Source organism: Doryrhamphus excisus, chromosome 18 (genome assembly GCF_030265055.1).
Source record: "Doryrhamphus excisus isolate RoL2022-K1 chromosome 18, RoL_Dexc_1.0, whole genome shotgun sequence".
Lineage (NCBI taxonomy): Eukaryota > Metazoa > Chordata > Actinopteri > Syngnathiformes > Syngnathidae > Doryrhamphus > Doryrhamphus excisus.
The window spans coordinates 2,864,588-2,883,870 of NC_080483.1; the positions used below are offsets into that span (position 1 = coordinate 2,864,588).

Below are 19,283 nucleotides of genomic sequence, written 5' to 3' on the forward strand. Positions count from 1 at the left end.
AAATGTGGCCCGCAGGACCACATTAATGCGGCCCGCGCAAGTTTGATATGGATGCTGTATGGTATCATGTACCCAGAAAAAAATATTACGTTTGATTCGTGTTCATGTTAAAGGTTAAATAACTGTTAATAGTTATCCTCCCTATCCGTGTGGAAGTGGTAAGTTTTTGGCTATTTAAGTTGAAAGGAAATAACTTGAAGGCTACCGTTTAGGTCGCTAGCTGTCTAGTTTGCGAGTTAGCATGTGTCTCAAGACCCTGCAGTTGCGCAATATGTTGTAAATAAAAAGAGTATAAATGTGACTATAGTCGTGTTTTGTCATGTCTACAGGGCTCTAATAATGCTTTGTTCATTTTAATCTGAAAAAAATCATTTGTCTACCCACCAACTATATGTGGTTTCTTAAGTTTTTATTATTTGCCGTTTTATTATTATTATTATTATTATATTTATTTATTTATTACTGATTGATTTTCTTTATTCTTGATTTGTTTATTTATTTTCATCTTATTTTGTGTAGAAAAATAAAAAGTAAGATATTTGAGAACAGTGGAATGTTTTATCAGAGCTTTTATTGTAGAAAATTGGAACCAAAGCGAAATTTTTTACATTTTTTTGTTTTTAATAAATGCGTTTTTTTTTGTTTTTGTTTTGAAAACCTGATGCAGCCCAGTCTCACCCAGACCCTAGCTCCAGTAGCCCCCAAGTAAATTGAGTTTGAGACCCATGTTCTAACTGCATATTATTTCCTCTGTATTATAGTGTTGTATTTAGCATACATCCTACATTACACCCGCTGATACATACTTTAAAAAGGCAACTTAAAAAAAAAGTGTCATTATAAAGCGTCCATGCTCGTGTGGAGTTGGTCGTGCTTCATGTGACTTTGTGCTTCCGTAAGAACATTAATGTAATCCTTTTGAGAGGGATTTACCTGAACATAACTGCTGTAGACAGCGGCAGGTGACAATTACAACGGCAACAATTGAAACCTGATTGTTTTTTCTTTTCTTTTTTTACTTATTTTATTTTTCCCGATGCAAGATCTTTGAGAATGAGTCCATGGGTTCACGTCACCTGTAATCCGGGTTTGTGGGTTTGTGTAGATTGCAGGCGACGTGATGATGGGAGGCTGCCAAGTCAGCAGCCGGTGCAGTAATAAGAATAAAGACGCCAGCTTGAAGGCGTGATGGTCCACAGTGATGAACGTCATCAGAGGGCAGCAGGAGGCGACTCGTGTTAGTGATTCCGCTTTATTCTACAGAATTTGGATCTCACCGGACAAAGATGGGGTGTTCCTCGCTGCTCCTCATTACTCTGATTTTGTGTCTGACCTCACTTGGAAGCTTTTCAGATTCACACGGACACTACTTTTCACTTGGAAGCAAGCAAAACCCACACAGTGAAGCCATCCTCCATGAGGGACACAGCAGACCGGATCAGACTGGAACGGGACATCCCGCTCAAGAGGAGCAAACTGGAAACCAAGCAGGGTTAGGATTGACCCCAATTGGATCCACCGCTGTTACGCTACCTCGCTTCATGGGGCCTGGGGCCTCTGGAGCTGCAGGCGCTAATACTTCAGTTACAATACTTCAGCCCCGGGACGGGCGCCTCAAAACTACAAGTGCTGGTAGCGGTGCCATAACTGGTAAGTGATACATAAATATTGATCACACACAGTTTTAATAGTTCATCAATAATTATGGCCATCCTTATGAAAAGAATATGTTATTTATAATTCAGTAGCACATTTGGTTGAACGTTGTCATTGAATTCTAATCCGTGTCCAACCTTTTGGCTAATACTGTAACGCAGGGGTCTCAAACTCAATTTACCTGGGGGGCCACTGGAGCTAGGATCTGGGCAAGGCTGGGCCGCATCAGGTTTAAAAAAAAAACAAACAAAAAAACAACGCATTTATTAAAAACATAAAAAAATAAATAAATATATATATATACAAACTTTTTCAGTTCTTTGGTTCCGATTTTCTACAACAAAAGCTTTGATAAAACATTCCACTGTTCTCAAATATCTTAATTTTTATTTTTCTACACAAAATAAGATGAAAAATAAATAAACAAATCAAGAATAAAGAAAATCAATCAATCAGTAATAAATAAATAAATATAATAATAATAATAATAAAACGGCAAATAATAAAAACTTAAGAAACCACATATAGTTGGTGGGTAGACAAATGATTTTTTTCAGATTAAAATGAACAAAGCATTATTAGAGCCCTGTAGACATGACAAAACACGACTATAGTCACATTTATACTCTTTTTATTTACAACATATTGCGCAACTGCAGGGTCTTGAGACACATGCTAACTCGCAAACTAGAGAGCTAGCGATCTAAACGGTAGCCTTCAAGTTATTTCCTTTAAACTTAAATAGCCAAAAACTTACCACTTCCACACGGATAGGGAGGATAACTATTAACAGTTATTTAACCTTTAACATGAACATGAATCAAACGTAATAATTTTTTCTGGGTACATGATACCATACAGCATCCATATCAAACTTGCGCGGGCCGCACGAACATTAAACTTTCATATCAAGGCGGGGGCCTCAAACTAGTGTCCTGCGGGCCACATTTGGGCCGCGGGCTGCGTGTTTGAGACCATCCATATCAAACAAGGCGGGGGCCTCAAACTAGTGTCCTGCGGCCGCATGTTTGAGACCACTGATTTACAACATATTGCGCAACTGCAGGGTCTTGAGACACATGCTAACTCGCAAACTAGAGAGCTAGCGACCTTAACGGTAGCCTTCAAGTTATTTCCTTTAAACTTAAAAAGCCAAAAACTTACCACTTCCACACGGATAGGGAGGATAACTATTAACAGTTATTTAACCTTTAACATGAACATGAATCAAACGTAATAATTTTTTCTGGGTACATGATACCATACAGCATCCATATCAAACTTGCGCGGGCCGCACTAACATTAAACTTTCATATCAAGGCGGGGGCCTCAAACTAGTGTCCTGCGGGCCACATTTGGCCCACGGGCCGCATGTTTGAGACCCCTGATTTACAACATACTGCGCAACTGCAGGGTCTTGAGACACATGCTAACTCGCAAACTAGGGAGCTAGCGACCTAAACGGTAGCCTCCAAGTTATTTCCTTTCAACTTAAATAGCCAAAAATTTACCACTTCCACACGGATAGGGAGGATAACTATTAACAGTTATTTAACCTTTAACATGAACATGAATCAAACGTAATAATTTTTTTCTGGGTACATGATACCATACAGCATCCATATCAAACTTGCGTGGGCCGCACTAACATTAAACTTTCATATCAAGGCGGGGGCCTCAAACTAGTGTCCTGCGGGCCACATTTGGCCCACGGGCCGCATGTTTGAGACCCCTGCTTTATAGTCATATTATTATCACCGTGTCAAAACCGACTCTAACAATACAGTGGTCATAATTTCAACCAGACCATTTTAAAATGTAGTAAAAAAATTTTTTTTTGGTTTTATTTTGTTGAAATAGAGTTTCCTGACAAAGTCAAAAAGCCTTGATGCAATAAACAAATGTTATGTGATTCTTTTTATGCATTAAAATGTAAAACGGGTCGGTGCCGACCCTAACACAAGAGGAAGGTTAATTAACAGACATTAGAAATGAGAAAATACGAGATAAAAATCTAAGAAAATGTATCTCTCCTTTTAGGTCGGGACCACCCTGTTCAAACTCGTGTGTTTACTTCAGCGACAAAAGACAACGTGTCACGATCTGCACGATGCGTTCAAAGACCTTGCGTCCTTCTCACCAACTACAACGGCACCAACCTGCTGTGGGACGACATGAGACGCACGCTGGCGTTCGCCTGGGAAATCCACGTCTTCGGCTCGGCCGGACTCTTCATTCTGATGGCGTTCCTGGCCGTTTTTGGACTGGCCGGTGCCTCCACTCTCCCTTACCCCCACTGCGGTGCTCTGATGCTGGCTAACAGCATCTTGATTATGAGTGGTGCTCTGCGGGCCGTCCACTTATTGCTGGATCCTTACGGCACCCGTGAGATCGTGTCTCACGCTGTCCTTGCCGCGCTGCAGAATGTCCCCATGCAGATGCTTTTGTGGGTTCAGGTCACTCTCACGCTTGTCACGCCCAGGAGGTTCAAACTGTGCCTTTTCCCAGTTACGCTTCAGCAGCCTCAGGTGGTTGCAGGGTTCCTTGTCTCACACTCCGCGCTTCTTTTAGCGGCGGACTTGCTTTTCACGGATTTACTACCACTCCTCCCTCTTTTGCTGCAGACTCTGTCCCTTTGCTGGGGGCTCCCGTTCTGCATGGAAATCCTCACCAAGTCCCTTTCCCGTGTGAATATGTTCCTCAGGTCATCACTTCCTCATGGGGTTCCTTCGCAGAGGATCGAGATGTGCGCAAAGAGAGTCACGGCCGTGTGCGCCTGCATGGGGATTGTCTGCTGCAGTCTTCAGATGTTTAATCTCCTTTGGCTCTACGGGCTCATGGGGAACTGGAGGCGCTTCGGTTGGGGCTGGTGGCTCGGTCAGTTCTGGGCCAGGATCCTCGAGTTAGCATGGGGGTTCTCATTGCTTGTTTTGGGTTCCTGGATCTTCTGGATGCCAAACAGGAGGCGTGTTAGACGCAAGGAGTCCAAGATACTGAGCTTGTGGGACAGGGTCTTAGCATGTGTCCATCGAGGGCAGATGAAGCGGCGTGAGAAGAAATGGAAAGAGCTGATGCCGAATAACTTCGCAGAGCATAACTTCTCTCGAGCGAGTTTCACCGCCAACGTGATGTGTCCATACGGTGACCCGCCGTCTGTCATCGTATCAGAATACAAGCACGATGCTTCCGGAATCCGATCCGACTGCGACACTCAGGCCGCTCTCCTGTGGCAAAAAGTAGGTGATCGTGAATGCATTCTGTCGCTCATCGAGTTCGATACGAGGCCGCCGTCTCCCGTCGACTTGAGGCGCAGCATCGACTGTGCTCTTCATCACGGACAGCTCCTGGCCGGGAGTCTGTTCACGCCACCTCCTCCCTCTTGGACGCACTGTAACGGAGAGAACGGCACGGCGGCATTCCCCCCGGCTTATGTTGGCTACAGCTGGATGATGGACACCGAATCCATCCCTGCATCTCTGGACCACTTCCAAGCCAGGGAACCATCACAGTCGCTCACCGATCCCAGTTGCAATGGGCAGTCTCCAAAACGGGAACGGGAACAGGAAGAGGAGCTAAGCTCAAGTTTATCAACGCCGTCACATCGGAATGATTGGTCCGATGAGGACGTCACCGACTTTTAAAAATGTACAAGTGGTTAGTGTGCAGGCCTCACAGCGAGGACACCCGAGTTCAATTCCACCCTCGGTTTTCTCCGGGTACTCCGGTTTCCTCCCACATTCCAAAAACATGCTAGGTTAATTAGCGACTCCAAATTGTCCATAGGTATGAATGTGAGTGTGAATGGTTGTTTGTCTATATGTGCCCTGTGATTGGCTGGCCACCAGTCCAGGGTGTACCCCGCCTCTTGCCCAAAGACAGCTGGGATAGGCTCCAGCACCCCCGCGACCCTCGTGAGGATAAGCGGTAGAAAATGAATGAATGAATGATTCGGTTGAGCTGGTTTCATAATTACACCTTTTGAGTGTTAAGTTGGTGTGTGATGAGTTTAGTGTTCTTTGTAAGAACACTAACACATTCCAAAAACATGCTAGGTTAATTAGCGACTCCAAATTGTCCATAGATATGAATGTGAGTGTGAATGGTTGTTTGTCTATATGTGCCCTGTGATTGGATGGCCACCAGTCCAGGGTGTACCCCGCCTCTCGCCCCAAGACAGCTGTGATAGGCTCCAGCACCCCCGCAACCCTCGTTAGAATAAACGGTAGAAAATGAATGAATAATAAATAGTTACACTTATTAGTATTGTTGAATTATTTGTATTTGAAGTAGCTAGCGTATAGTTAAAAATAACACTTCCTTGCACAGAATGACTGGTGGAAAAACAATGGAATGGAATGGATGCAAATATGAATTAATGCAGTAAGTTTGTTGTTGTTGTTTTTTTTACTGAATATGGTGCTTTCAATAAAATGCATTATAAGAGGTCTCTCATCTTAATTTGATTACTATGTTAAAATAAGGGCGGCACGGCGGTCTAGTGGTTAGCGCGCAGACCTCACAGCGAGGAGACCAGGGTTCAATTCCACCCTCAGCCATCTCTGTGTGGAGTTTGCGTGTTCTCCCTGTGCATGCGTGGGTTTTCTCCGGGTACTCCGGTTTCCTCCCACATTCCAAAAATATGCTAGGTTAATTGGCGACTCCAAATTGTCCATAGGTATGAATGTGAGTGTGAATGGTTGTTTGTCTATATGTGCCCTGTGATTGGCTGGCCACCAGTCCAGGGTGTACCCCGCCTCTCGCCCAAAGACAGTTGGGATAGGCTCCAGCACCCCCACGACCCTTCATTCATTTTCTACCACTTTTTCCTCACGAGGGTCACGAGGGTGCTGGAGCCTATCCCAGCTGTCTTCAGGTGAGAAGCGAGGTACACCCTGGACTGGTGGCCAGCCAATCACAGGGCACATATAGACAAACAACCATTCACACTCACATTCATACCTATGGACAATTTGGAGTCGCTAATTACCCTAGCATGTTTTTTTGGAATGTGGGAGGAAACCGGAGTACCCGGAGAAAACCCACGCATGCACGGGGAGAACATGCAAACTGCACACAGAGATGGCCGAGGGTGGAATTGAACCCTGGTCTCCTAGCTGTGAGGTCTGCGCGCTAACCACTCGTCCGCCGTGCCGCCCACCATGTAAAATTGCTCTATTAATAAAATGTATTATTATTAGAGATCTTATGCTCAGAGTCCACGCCAGTTGGTGCCAGTTTGCGCCAATGCAATTTGCTGTGGCGCCTAGTGTCACTAATAAGGTGCCTAGTGGCGTGCAGTGGCTCAAACTGGCTCGTGGTGGCCCGTAGCGGCGGAAAAAAAATTGGGTTTGGCGGCAAGAAAATTTCAAAATGTTTAAAATCTTGAAAGTGCAACCAAATGGGTGAAGATTAAAGCCATAAAATTATGAATGAAACTGCTAAAAATACCTTAAGAAATAGTCTTTAAATGTATTTAAAAATCTTATATATATATATATATATATATATTATTTAAAAAAACAGAAGGTCAACTGAATGTGATGCTGTCAATAAAATGTATTATATAAAGTCATGACTTCATAAGCGTCTATAAAATTTATTTATATGGTTTTATTTTGTCTATTTGATTTGTTGTAGTGACTTCCTGTGCACACATGGGTGAAGATTAAAGCCATAAAATTATGAATGAAACTGCTAAAAAAATACCTTAACAAATAGTCTTTAAATGTATTTAAAAATTATATATATATATATATATATATATATATATATATATATATATATATATATATATATATATATATATATATATATATATATATATATATATATATATATATATATATATATTTTTTTAATTTTGTTTATTTGTTTTAGTGACTTCCTGTGCACAAATGGCTGTAGATAGATGGAGTTGCATGAAGGAAAAAAAAAGCCTGTCTGGCGCCAGTGAGTGAGCGACACCTCCACCAGGTGTGTGATTGGCCAGCCAATTAGACAGCAATGGCCGCTCCAAGTATATGTAAGCTGCAGCCTTGAGGAGCCTCGGCCCAGTGCTAACAACAAAACAAGAAGACTCATACCAGGCGTGATGTATCGGCAAGCACCTGTGTTGTGTCTCCTTCTGATTCTAATGTGTCATGGAGGAACTATTGAAACCGAATCTTCTCATGTGGGCCATAAAGGACGACTTCACTTAAGTAATGTTTTATCTCAGATGGGACCAGCATGGCACGGCTCGCTTGAATTCAGTTGGGATAAAACGACTGAATTGAAGCCCACTACTGGTGAGTTGTCTTGGATATCCTGTCATGTTGATTGAATCTAGTAATTGTCAATTATCATTAATATGCCTGTGCTTGTTTGCAGTGTTTGACGGATTACTGGACGCCAAACTGAAACGCATGAATCCCTCGGTGCAATGTAGCGACAACGCCATGACGCTGAGGGTCACGCGGGCCAGAGTGCCTCATTTTCTTGTGGATAGTGGTACGTTGATGTATAAGATGTGTGCAATGCAGCGCTGAATCAGACTTATAATACCTTTATTCGGGGAACAGGTGAGGGAACTCTCATTCCAGTCTCTAAAATGCCATCCGAATGTGGATTCTCCTTGAGGAGGTCCCGGAGAGATGTGCTCTTGGATGCTCCTTACCAGGGATGTTACGTCACGCGACAAGTAAGCATTTTCCTGTCTTGGGATAACAGCTTTAGAACACGTATGGTATGTCTATTTGTTAAAAGAATGACTATGAACAAGGGGTCTCAAACTCAATTTACCTGGGGGTCACTGGAGCTCGGGTCTGGGTGAGACTGGGCCGCATCAGGTTTTCCCAAAAAAAACCAAACACATTTATTAAAAACAAAAAAATAAAAAAAACTTCGCTTTGGTTCCAATTTTCTACAATAAAAGCTCTGATAAAACATTCCACTGTTCTCAAATATCTTACTTTTTATTTTTCTACACAAAATAAGATGAAAAATAAATAAACAAATTAAGAATAAAGAAAATCAATCAGTAATAAATAAATATAATAATAATAATAAAACGGCAAATAATAAAAACATGAGAAACCACATATAGTTGGTGGGTAGACAAATGATTTTTTTCAGATTAAAATGAACAAAGCATTATTAGAGCCCTGTAGACATGACAAAACACGACTATAGTCACATTTATACTCTTTTTATTTACAACATATTGCGCAACTGCAGGGTCTTGAGACACATGCTAACTCGCAAACTAGACTGCTAGCGACCTAAACGGTAGCATTCAAGTTATTTCCTTTAAACTTAAAAAGCCAAAAACTTACCACTTCCACACGCATAGGGAGGATAACTATTAACAGTTATTTAACCTTTAACATAAACATTAATCAAACATAATATTTTTTTTCTGGGTACATGATACCATACAGCATCCATATCAAACTTGCGCGGGCCGCACTAACATTAAACTTTCATATCAAGGCGGAGGCCTCAAACTAGTATCCTGCGGGCCGTGTGTTTGAGACCCCTGATTTACAACATATTGCACCACTGCAGGGTCTTGTGACACATGCTAACTCGCAAACTAGAGAGCTAGTGACCTAAACGGTAGCCTTCAAGTTATTTCCTTTAAACTTAAAAAGCCAAAAACTTACCACTTCCACACGCATAGGGAGGATAACTATTAACAGTTATTTAACCTTTAACATGAACATGAATCAAACGTAATAATTTTTTCTGGGTACATGATACCATACAGCATCCATATCAAACTTGCGCGGGCCGCACTAACATTAAACTTTCATATCAAGGTGGGGGCCTCAAACTAGTATCCTGCGGACCACATTTGGCCCGCGGGCTGCGTGTTTGAGACCCCTGGTTTTGATATTTTACCAATTTCTATAGAATGTGTGTTGTATTGAAAGTGAGGCTGGGTGCGTGAAAGCTATTTTTGTTTAAACCGCCTCAGGTGTGACAGCTAGTGGTCTATATGTTGCCTATATCAGTTTATTCATGGCCATAGTGAAATAATTACACTCATCTGTGACTCTGTTGACTGAGGAGTTTCATCAATGTCGTCATGAGACATGCTGTACCTGCTAGTGACCACTAGATAGCAGTGTTGACAGTTTTTTCCATTAGTGTTTTATTGCAGTTCCAGATCCCTTAAAGTGCTTATTCTTCCTGCAAATATTGTCATAGAAAAAGACCAACAGGCTGAGTACTGTACTAAAAGTGAGCATATACCTTTCTTTGGCACTTGGGACCTCTATTCCTTCCTCACCTGTATTATGCTTGTTGGGTGATCTTTCTACAGTCAACGTAGAAACAAATCACACACAACTCCTCATCACAGCGTTAAGCATTGCCAAGAAAACCATTCTTATCAATTGGAAATCCAAAAAAAAACTGAACATAGCCTTTTACAAAAATCTTCTGTTAGATCATATAGCAATTGAGAGAATGTCTGCTGAATCCAAAGAACAACTGTCAGAATTTCAATCTATATGGGCTCCAATAATTAATCTCTTAAATTAATCTCTTTTGGTAATTCTCGAAGGGCTGAGTGTGCCTGTCTCTGCCCCTGGCGGTCTCGTTCCTCTGGCTTGGGGCATGGTCTTGGTCGCCGGGTTGCCCTGGCGTCTGGGGGGTGAGCGGGTGGGTACCGTGTATCTCTGTCCCTTCCTGCTGGGCTGACCCCCTGGAGGTTCAGGTGGGGGTTGGTGGGGGGCTGTCCGGATCTGGGGATGGGGCGTGGGTGGGGTGGTGGTGGTCGTCCCGGGGGTGGTGCAGGCCGTCCCTCGGGGTGGTGGGTAGACGGGGAGCCGCATCCTGTGGGTGGTGGGCGCCTGCTGCTGCTGGGGGGGGCCTGTGTGCGTCCGGTGGCGCTGGTTCCTCCGCGGCCTCCCTCGCCCCTGGGGGTGGGCCGGGTTTGCCCTGGGTGCTCTGGCCTGGCTACTGTGTGGGACCGTGGGGTGTGGGCATGGGAGGCTTTGGTCCTGCCCTTGGTGTGGGCACGGGTGGTTATACCCCGCTGCCCTTGCAGAGCCTTCCCTCTTAGGTATGTACATGGCTATATATGTGTGTGTGTAGGTATGCATGTATATATTTATTATTATCATATCTAAAATAGTTAAAAGATCTAAATTATTAGAAAATATATTTTATATAAATTATTATATATTAAGTATCAATAGTAGTATCATTATTATACATACATAACTATCAATAAATATTATTATTATTACTATTATTGTTATTACTATTATTGTTATTATTATTATTATTGTTATTATTATTATTATTATTACTACTATTATTATTATGGTTACTATTATTATTATTATTATTATGAATTACTTTACTTTATTTTTATTTATTTATTTATTTATTTATTTTTTATTTTTATTATTTTTATTCTCAATTTTAATTTTTGTGTATGGTAGGTGTATGGCCCCGGGTGGGGCGCCTGGTAAGCTCATACGGGAGGGGGGGTCTCGTTTGTGCAGCTTGGGCTCTGGGTGGGGAGGTGCGGTGCTGGGGTGGGGCATTACCTGCTTCCCTCCCTTCGGTGGAGGGATGGCTGGGATGTGGTGGATGTGGGGCGGGCGGGTGGGGGGCTGGCTGTGGGTGCGTGGGTAGCGGGGCGGATAGCGGTGGGGGTGGTGCTCTGCGCGGCGTGGGCCGGGATTAGCGGGGGGCTTGCTTGGGGGGCGGGGTGGTGGGCTCTGGGTCGTGGGGGGGCCTCGACCAAGGGTTGGGGGGTGGGGCTGGCCGGTGGCTCACGGGCGGCCCCTGCTATTTGCCGGTGTCTGGTTGGCCCCTTCTGTCTCCGGTCTGGTGGCGGTCTTCCCGCCTCCGGGGTGTCCTACTTGGCGGGTCCGTGGGTGGATGGGAGATGTGGTGGAGACGGGTCGGCGCTGTGGTGGAGGGTGGGACTGGGGGGGGCATTCACTTTTTGCGGCTGTTGGGGTATCGTCTGCCTGGTGGGCTCTGCTGCCTGGTGTGTGTTTCTCTGTCCCGCCCTGGCACTCTTGGCTCACGAGCCCGGGGGGTGGGGTTGGGCTCTTCCCCATGCGGGTCCCGGTTCTCCTGCGGTCTCTGTGGTGTCACTCCCTGGGCTGCCATGGTGACGGATGTGCTGCCGGGGCGCGGTTCCTGCTGTTCTGGTGGTTGTAGGAGCAGCCTCGGGGCGTGTGGTTTGTCCGCGGCTCCTGGTGGTCCGGGGGTGGCATAGCTGGCTCAATCTCTGGTGGGGCCCTCCGGGGGGGAGCTGGCAGGCCGGACTGGCCGCCACGATGGGCTGGGTGGGGACCGTGGTTGGTCCTGTGGCCCAGGGCTTGCTCCGGGCGGCTGGCTTGCCCGGCTCGGTTGGCCGGTAGTGCGGGGTGGGCGTGTGTGGGGCCCCGATCCTCCCTGCTGCACTGCACCACCTCACATACATGTAGGACTTTGGGGAGTGGCCTGCAACTGGTTTTGCCGGGGGCGAAGGGTTTCCTTGCGGATGCCCTTTTGTCCTCGGCATTCCTCTGGCTGGTCACCCTTCAATTTTAACCGCACCTTAGACACTCAGTTCTGGGGGGGGGTCTGGGCAGGCAGGGGACCCACCATTGCTCAGCTTCCTTCCACACACACACACACACATACACATACACCACACACATAGGTCAGCCCTATGGGACAGGCCTATTTTTAATTGCACTATCTACACAATACCATCTTCACACACACAGGTGTAGCAGGCTGGACCGGAGAGCCTACTACCTACCCCCGCGATTGGCCCGCTGGCTGCTGGGGCTTGGCGGCTCGCTCGGGGTGCCCTGGGCTGCAGGATATTTTGGTCTGGTCTGCCTGGCCTTCCTGGGGGTCCCGCCGGAACCAGCTGACGCCGGGGCTTGCCCTGGTGTCATGGTTGGCGCTACCTCCCTGGATCTGTCTTGGGTCGCGGGCGCCAACGTGCCCTTGGGGGGGCGTTCACCGGCCTCCAGGCAGTGGGGTCCGCGCTGCTGGTGGCCTGAAGTCTACGGTGGTGGCTTGGGGTTGTTGCGCTGTGGTGGCTGCTGCGGGGACCGGGCTGTGTGTTGGGGGGGGGACCTGATCCTGCTCGTGGGTACGGGGGCCGGGGTGGCGTGTGGGGATGGGGAGCATGCTCCTCGGGGTGGGGCCTGCTGGGGGGGCGGTGCTCTTTCGGGCGTTTGGGTGTCTGCTCCCACTGGTCCTATGCTCTGCCGCATCGCTGTCCCTGTCTTTGCCCATCCCCAGTCTTGCCTTAGGGCTCGTCGGGGATGGTTCTCCGGTACGTGGGCGGAGCGCTGCTGGTTCTGGGGGCGGGGGGGGGCTGGCCCTCCCGGTGGATGGTGGGGTCCTTCGGGGGCCTTGCGCTGGTCTTAACTCCTCGGCTCTGGTGCGTGGCCTCCCCGTGACTTGGAGCTATGGCTCTCCCTCACGGGGGTGAGCTGCCCGGTGGATGTCGGCCGGCGCAGTGGAGCGCCTCACCACTCGCCTGCTCGCCCCCTCCGCTTGCTCATGTGCGGGCCTCCTCCCCTCGCCCGCTCCTTTGTCTGCCACATTGCAGTAGCCCTGATGCCGTGGTCGAGGGGAGTCTGGGGGTGCTATGCCTTGGCGGTCCGTACCTCCCTGGGCTCGGGGCCTGGTTGTGGGTCTGGGACCCCTGGGTCCCCCACCCTGTGATGCCCCGGACGCCCCACCCGGGGACGTCCACAGCATGTGTGTGTATTGAGTGGATGGGGTGTGCATGTGTCTGAGTTTATTTTATGTATTTATTGTTTTAAATACTTAGATAATTAATGATTAGTTTTATTATAATTATATATATATGTATATATATATGTATATGTGTGGATGTGTATGTGGGTATATGGCCATGTAGATATACGGGGGGGGGGGGCTCTGCGGGGGTCTGGCGTAGGGTGTTCCATCTCAACCGCCCGGTCCTCCATGGGGCAGTGTGCCCGGGCCTCTTCTGTCCTAGCCGGGGCGGTCCTATGTCGGTGGTCGGGCCTGGGGTTACCTGGGGCGGGCCGGGTTCTGCTTCCTGGGGGTGTGTGGGGGGCGGGAGGCGGTGCCTCCGGCCGTGGACGGGCTCCCTTCCGGCCGGCGGGGGCGCCCCTGTGCCCACGGGTGTGTGGCCTTCGATGCCCTTCTGCCCTAGTAGGGTATGGTCTCCCGCTGGTCTCGGGGGTGCGGCTCTCCTCCGGCCTGCTGGCGCCCTGTTGCCGGTTGGGATTGCTCCTCCATGGCCTCTTGCTGGTCTCTTCGGGGGGTTGCTTCGGGGGCGGGTCTTGGGGAGTCGGCCCTGGCTTTGCCCACACCCACGGGGCCGGAGGATCTCTGGCGGTGGGGGCTTGACCTGGCTGCGCGGGGCGGGGTTTGCTGGGTGGTAGAAGGCAGTCTCTCTCCTTTTGTCATTCTCAGTGACAATTACACATTCACACACTCGCATTCACATACACAACACACCTCCATATGGGCACTCACAGCACATGGGTGCTTCTCTATACAATCTACTCTCTTATCCCTGATGTTTATATAGTATTGGTATGCTATTATTACAGTAATAATGATGTCAAGCAATGAGATTTTAATTACTGTAACTGTATGGTTGCAATTGTGTTTACTATCATGGGTCATGTCCCCATTGTTACTATTGCTACTGGTAAGTTGGACTGTTTCATTTCACTGATATCATCTCCATTGTGACCCTTAGCCATCATTGACATTTAACTGTTCTGTTTGTCACTGTTGTTGTTTTGGGAATTCTTGTTGCTGCTGTTTTTGTCTCTCCCTCTACTGCCCCCCCCCCCCCCCCCCCCCCCCGACCCCACCTTTCTCTTCTCTCTTCTTCTTTTCTGTTCTTCTTCTTGCTCCGGTCCGGTCGTCCCAAATGGCATAACAAAGACATCAAATAACGGCAAATAAAATTTCATGGTACAGGGAAGTTGTAGCCAACACCTTTCCTGACACAGAGCAAATCTGTCTAGCATGTAAGGGCATTTAGATCAACAATACTATCTGCCCCATTGGCTGGACGGGACAAAAAAAAAAAAAAAAAAAAAAAAAAAAAATTGAGCATATAGCATAACAGCGGCTCTTTCATAGCCGATTTTAAGCTAAGGTCTGTATTTATTTTTCATCTTACTTTTTATTTTTCTACACAAAATAAGATATTTGAGAACAGTGGTATGTTTTATCAGAGCTTTTCTTGTAGAAAATCGGAACCAAAGCAAAGTTTATTCATTTTCTGATTTTAATAAATGCGTTTTTTTTGGAAAACCTGATGCGGCCCAGCCTCATCCAGACCCTAGCTCCAGTGGCCCCCAGGTAAATTGAGTTTGAGACCCCCAAGTTAAGCACTATCGCAATACTGTTGAGCACAAAAGCCTGGTTTTACTGAGCAACTTTGACAGTATACCCCCCTTCCCATCCATGTTTTAGCAATATCTTGATTTATGACATCTTTGTCATAATTTTGCCACTTTAAAGCATCCACTTTTCCTTCCAAAGTGATGCGTTTTCATGCTTCAAATCCTTGATGTTTCCTGAGGGATTTCACATCTTCATGCTGTATGTGTTTTGCCGTCGTTTTATTTCGCATTCCTTGATGCCTGCGTTAGCCTGCTGCTGTGTTTAATATAATTGTCACTTAATTTTTGTATTCATTTTTGCATTCAACACCACAATTATCTCGTAGTGTACCTGGTTCTTGGCTTGTGTCCACATCCTCCTCCTCTGTAGGTGTGGTGCCAGAGACTGGAGCAGAGGCCCTTTTGTTCCTGGCATGACGACCGTTGGTAATCAACGGCGTTGAAGATGAGTTGTGGTTGAGATCTGTGGACAGGAAAAGTGGCAAAATGGCTACTTTGTGCACACAGGAAGTGACCTCACAAAATGCAAACCAAATGATTTACAAAAGGAAACTGAATTTTTGGCATTATACTGGACCAGTAGATTGGTCCTCCCACCCCCCCTGGCATAGACCATTTTTCCATGAGTGCTAAATTCACCGTATATAATCATAGGAACCTCCTACCCTCTACAAACTTGCACTGAATAATTTTGACTTTTTATATACTGCAGGGTGGTGACTATGTTCTGCCACTTCGTCTGTGGGGGGCCCCAATGACCATGTCCTGCCCTGCCACGTCAAGGCTACCCTCAGTTTCCTGTTTCCCTGCCGGAATGGTGGTCAAGCTCAGTGGCGTAACAGAAAATGACGTGAAAGTCAAAGGTACTAACAGGATGTACAGTATTGTCAATGTCGTCTTAGGGGACAATACTAAAATAAAACTTGGGGGATACAGTGGTACCTCAGTTAGCGTCTGCCTTGGTTAGCACGTTTTTTTTTTTGTGGTTAGCAACTTAAATTCTTTAGCATCCAAAATACTGTCCGGTTTGTTAATGCTGCCATTTTGGATCATGCCCACAAGACGAAATCTTGTAGTACTTGTATTTGATCATGCAATGCATTGTGGGCTGCGGGCACAACAGCCGTTGTTTATCATAAATGTAGCAGGATACACCACCATTATTAGCGTCTGCCTTGGTTAGCAAGTTTTTTTTCGTGGTTAGCAACTTAAATTCTTTAGCATCCAAAATACTGTCTGGTTTGTTAATGCTGCCATTTTGGATCATGCCCACAAGACGAAATCTTGTAGTACTCGTATTTGATCATGCAATGCATTGTGGGTTGCAGGCACAACAGCCGTTGTTTATCATAAATGTAGCAGGATACGCCACCATTATTAGCTTCTGCCTTGGTTAGCAAGTTTTTTTTGTGGTTAGAACTTAAAATCTTTAGCATCCAAAATACTGTCCGGTTTGTTAATGCTGCCATCTTGGATCATGCCCACAAGATGAAATCTTGTAGTACTTGTATTTAATCATGCAATGCATTGTGGGTTGCGGGCACAACAGCCGTTTATCATATATGTAGCAGGATACACCACCATTATTAGCGTTTGCCTTGGTTAGCAAGTTTTTTTGTGGTTAACAACTTCAATTCTTTAGCATCCAAAATACTGTCCGGTTTGTTAATGCTGCCATCTTGGATCATGTCCACATTTTCAGCATGGTTCAGTTGAATTTTTTTGTGACAAAACAGCGTGCTGATAGCTCGCCAGCTCCGACTTGGTTTATTTTCGACGCAGGCAAAGTGCGTCCGGCGCAGCGGTAAATTTGCCGACAGTGCACACACATCACGAAAACCTCACTAGCTAGTTAGTATTACTATTTAATGTTAACCATCAAAGGTTCTCCTATTTGGCAATGACTGCAATGATGCCTGCGTTAGCCTGCTGCTGTGTTTAATGTAATTGTCACTTAATTTTGTACTCTTATTCATGACACAGGAATAGATGGCATGTGTCCCGCGTGGTGGTCCACGTGATGATGCGCATTGAGTGCGCTGAGCCGTCCGGCGCGACCTGCGCATTTAAAGGCAACACGAGGCGTTCATATGATTGGTTAAGATTACACTCAGCAGTGTCGGGAACAAATTATTTGGATTTACATTATTTTCTATAAGGAAAATTTTGGTTAGAGCCAGACCTTCTGGAATAGATTATGGACATCAACCAAGGTACCGCTATGTACAGCTTGTATAGTACTGTTATGTAGATTGAATATGTACTGAAAATACATACTTAAGACTTGTTTTAAAATGGAACTACTGCAGTGTCTGACACATGGAGGTTCCTTTCGTCGATGTGCAACACTTGTGGTTTGGCCATAGAAGTGTTCCCTGGAGGGCTGTCCCTCACTGCCCCCTATCACAAAGGCTTGTGCATAACGACTAAGGTAAACGGGCTACTCTTGTAAATGGAGTGTAAAAGTGTAAACCCATGTTGATGTTGCCTTTCTTTTGCAGGATGATGTGCATTCTCTATCGCTTCTTCTGACTGATGTTGAGCTGTCGGCCTCGTGCCCTTCCGTAGCTGAGAACAAGCAAACAACTGCAACGACGCCCTCCAGTGATGACCCCCGGTTGGCGTCGAGTCCCGTGGCGCTCTCGCACGCGTTGCCGCGCTCTGCGTTACATGCTGCTCCACATTCCTGGATAAACACACAGCACCAAGGAGTGCCTGCGTCGATGTCTGAGATGTCGCCTCACTACTTCTGGTTTGCAACGTTAGCTCCACTCAAAAACCCTGGAGCTCACCCTGCCTTATTGCAACCACATTACGGCTTCCCTTATGTACCACAGTTCCATATAGCACCTTGGCTAGCACCCTCTCCTGCGCCTCCTTTAACAACAACAACCACTACTACTACAACAGCAGCGGCTATGCTAACCACAGAAGCCCCCACTCAACATAACCAAAAACCACTTCCACAACAGCCACATGTCCAAATTCAAACTGTCGGTGATCCTGACAAGACCCGCCCGGAGCTGACTGTGCCGCATGTGTACCCCCGTGCTTATCGTATCCCTGTTTTGTACCCCCCAGGGAAATATTTCTCTCGCCAACAAAACAAGCCCTTTTACTATCCACCGCCTTATATGCCGCTATACTATCCCCCTCCCCAGAAGATGCATGAATTTGCAGCGCCTCCGGCCAACCATCCCTCATAGACTAAGAGCTCGAGTCCAGTGACATGCTCACGCAATCCCGTTCTCATCAGAAGTCGCGCAGAAGCTGGTGACGAGTGACGCATCCCGGGAAGGTCACAGTCAGATGCTTTTTTTCTTTTTTGAGCATTATACTTAACAAGATGGACTCTTGGAAAACCTGGGAAATAAAAGGCGATTCTTGATTCCAGTCATTGTCTGAATGTGTCCCGGTTATTGAGGCGTGCATAAGGCATTTAGGTTTTTAACCCATTCAGCAAAATAAATAATTGGAATTGGACACATATGCATGGCAGTGAATGAACCTACGAGTTGAATGTGAACTTAGTACATTGCAACCTTGGTTAGCATCATTGACACGTTCTGCTAATCAACATGTACTCTTAACCAAAGCAATTTTTAAAGTAAATCCAATTCATTCCTAAAAACCAAAGCTGACACAAAACGCGTTTACAATTACAATTAACCTCTTTCAGGTCCCGAGAGGACAAAAAGTCTGTTAATAAAAACTAACTTTTTATATCTTTGATCTCTGTCCACTTGAAATCAAATAAAAAAAGAACCCTCTAAATCGGGGGTCTCACACACGCGGACACTAGTTTGAGGCCCCCGCCTTGATATGAAAGTTTAATATTAGTGCGGCCCGCGCAAGTTTGATAAGGATGCTGTATGGTATCATGTACCCAGAAAAAATTATTACGTTTGATTAATGTTCATGTTAAAGGTTAAATAACTGTTAATAGTTATCCTCCCTATCCGTGTGGAAGTGGTAAGTTTTTGGCTTTTTAAGTTTAAAGGAAATAACTTGGAGGCTACCGTTTAGGTCGCTAGCTCTCTAGTTTGCGAGTTAGCATGTGTCTCAAGACCCTGCAGTTGCGCAATATGTTGTAAATAAAGAGTATAAATGTGACTATAGTCGTGTTTTCGATATATTTGAGAACAGTGGAATGTTTTATCAGAGCCTTTCTTGTAGAAAATCGGAACCAAAGCAAAGGTTATTCATTTTTCTGTTTTTAATAAATGTGTTTATTAAATGTGCCCTGTAGACGTG

At 45.9% G+C, this 19,283-nt stretch overlaps 2 protein-coding genes across 2 annotated transcripts; both read left to right on the plus strand.

Annotated features, from left to right (window-relative positions):
- Positions 1 to 1,138: 1,138 nt before the first annotated feature.
- Positions 1,139 to 5,764, plus strand: LOC131106297 (proline-rich transmembrane protein 4-like). The gene is made up of 2 exons (XM_058055220.1): positions 1,139 to 1,650; positions 3,697 to 5,764. Exons 1-2 carry the CDS (start codon positions 1,287 to 1,289, stop codon positions 5,295 to 5,297), a joined length of 1,965 nt encoding a protein of 654 aa, XP_057911203.1. The 5' UTR covers positions 1,139 to 1,286; the 3' UTR covers positions 5,298 to 5,764.
- A 1,855-nt stretch (positions 5,765 to 7,619) lies between these two features.
- On the plus strand, positions 7,620 to 18,422 carry LOC131106279 (uncharacterized). The gene is made up of 6 exons (XM_058055193.1): positions 7,620 to 7,943; positions 8,026 to 8,145; positions 8,217 to 8,335; positions 15,742 to 15,892; positions 17,339 to 17,460; positions 17,531 to 18,422. The coding sequence occupies exons 1-6, from the start codon at positions 7,748 to 7,750 to the stop codon at positions 18,233 to 18,235; spliced, it is 1,413 nt and encodes a 470-aa protein (XP_057911176.1). The 5' UTR covers positions 7,620 to 7,747; the 3' UTR covers positions 18,236 to 18,422.
- The last annotated feature ends 861 nt before the right edge of the window (positions 18,423 to 19,283 follow it).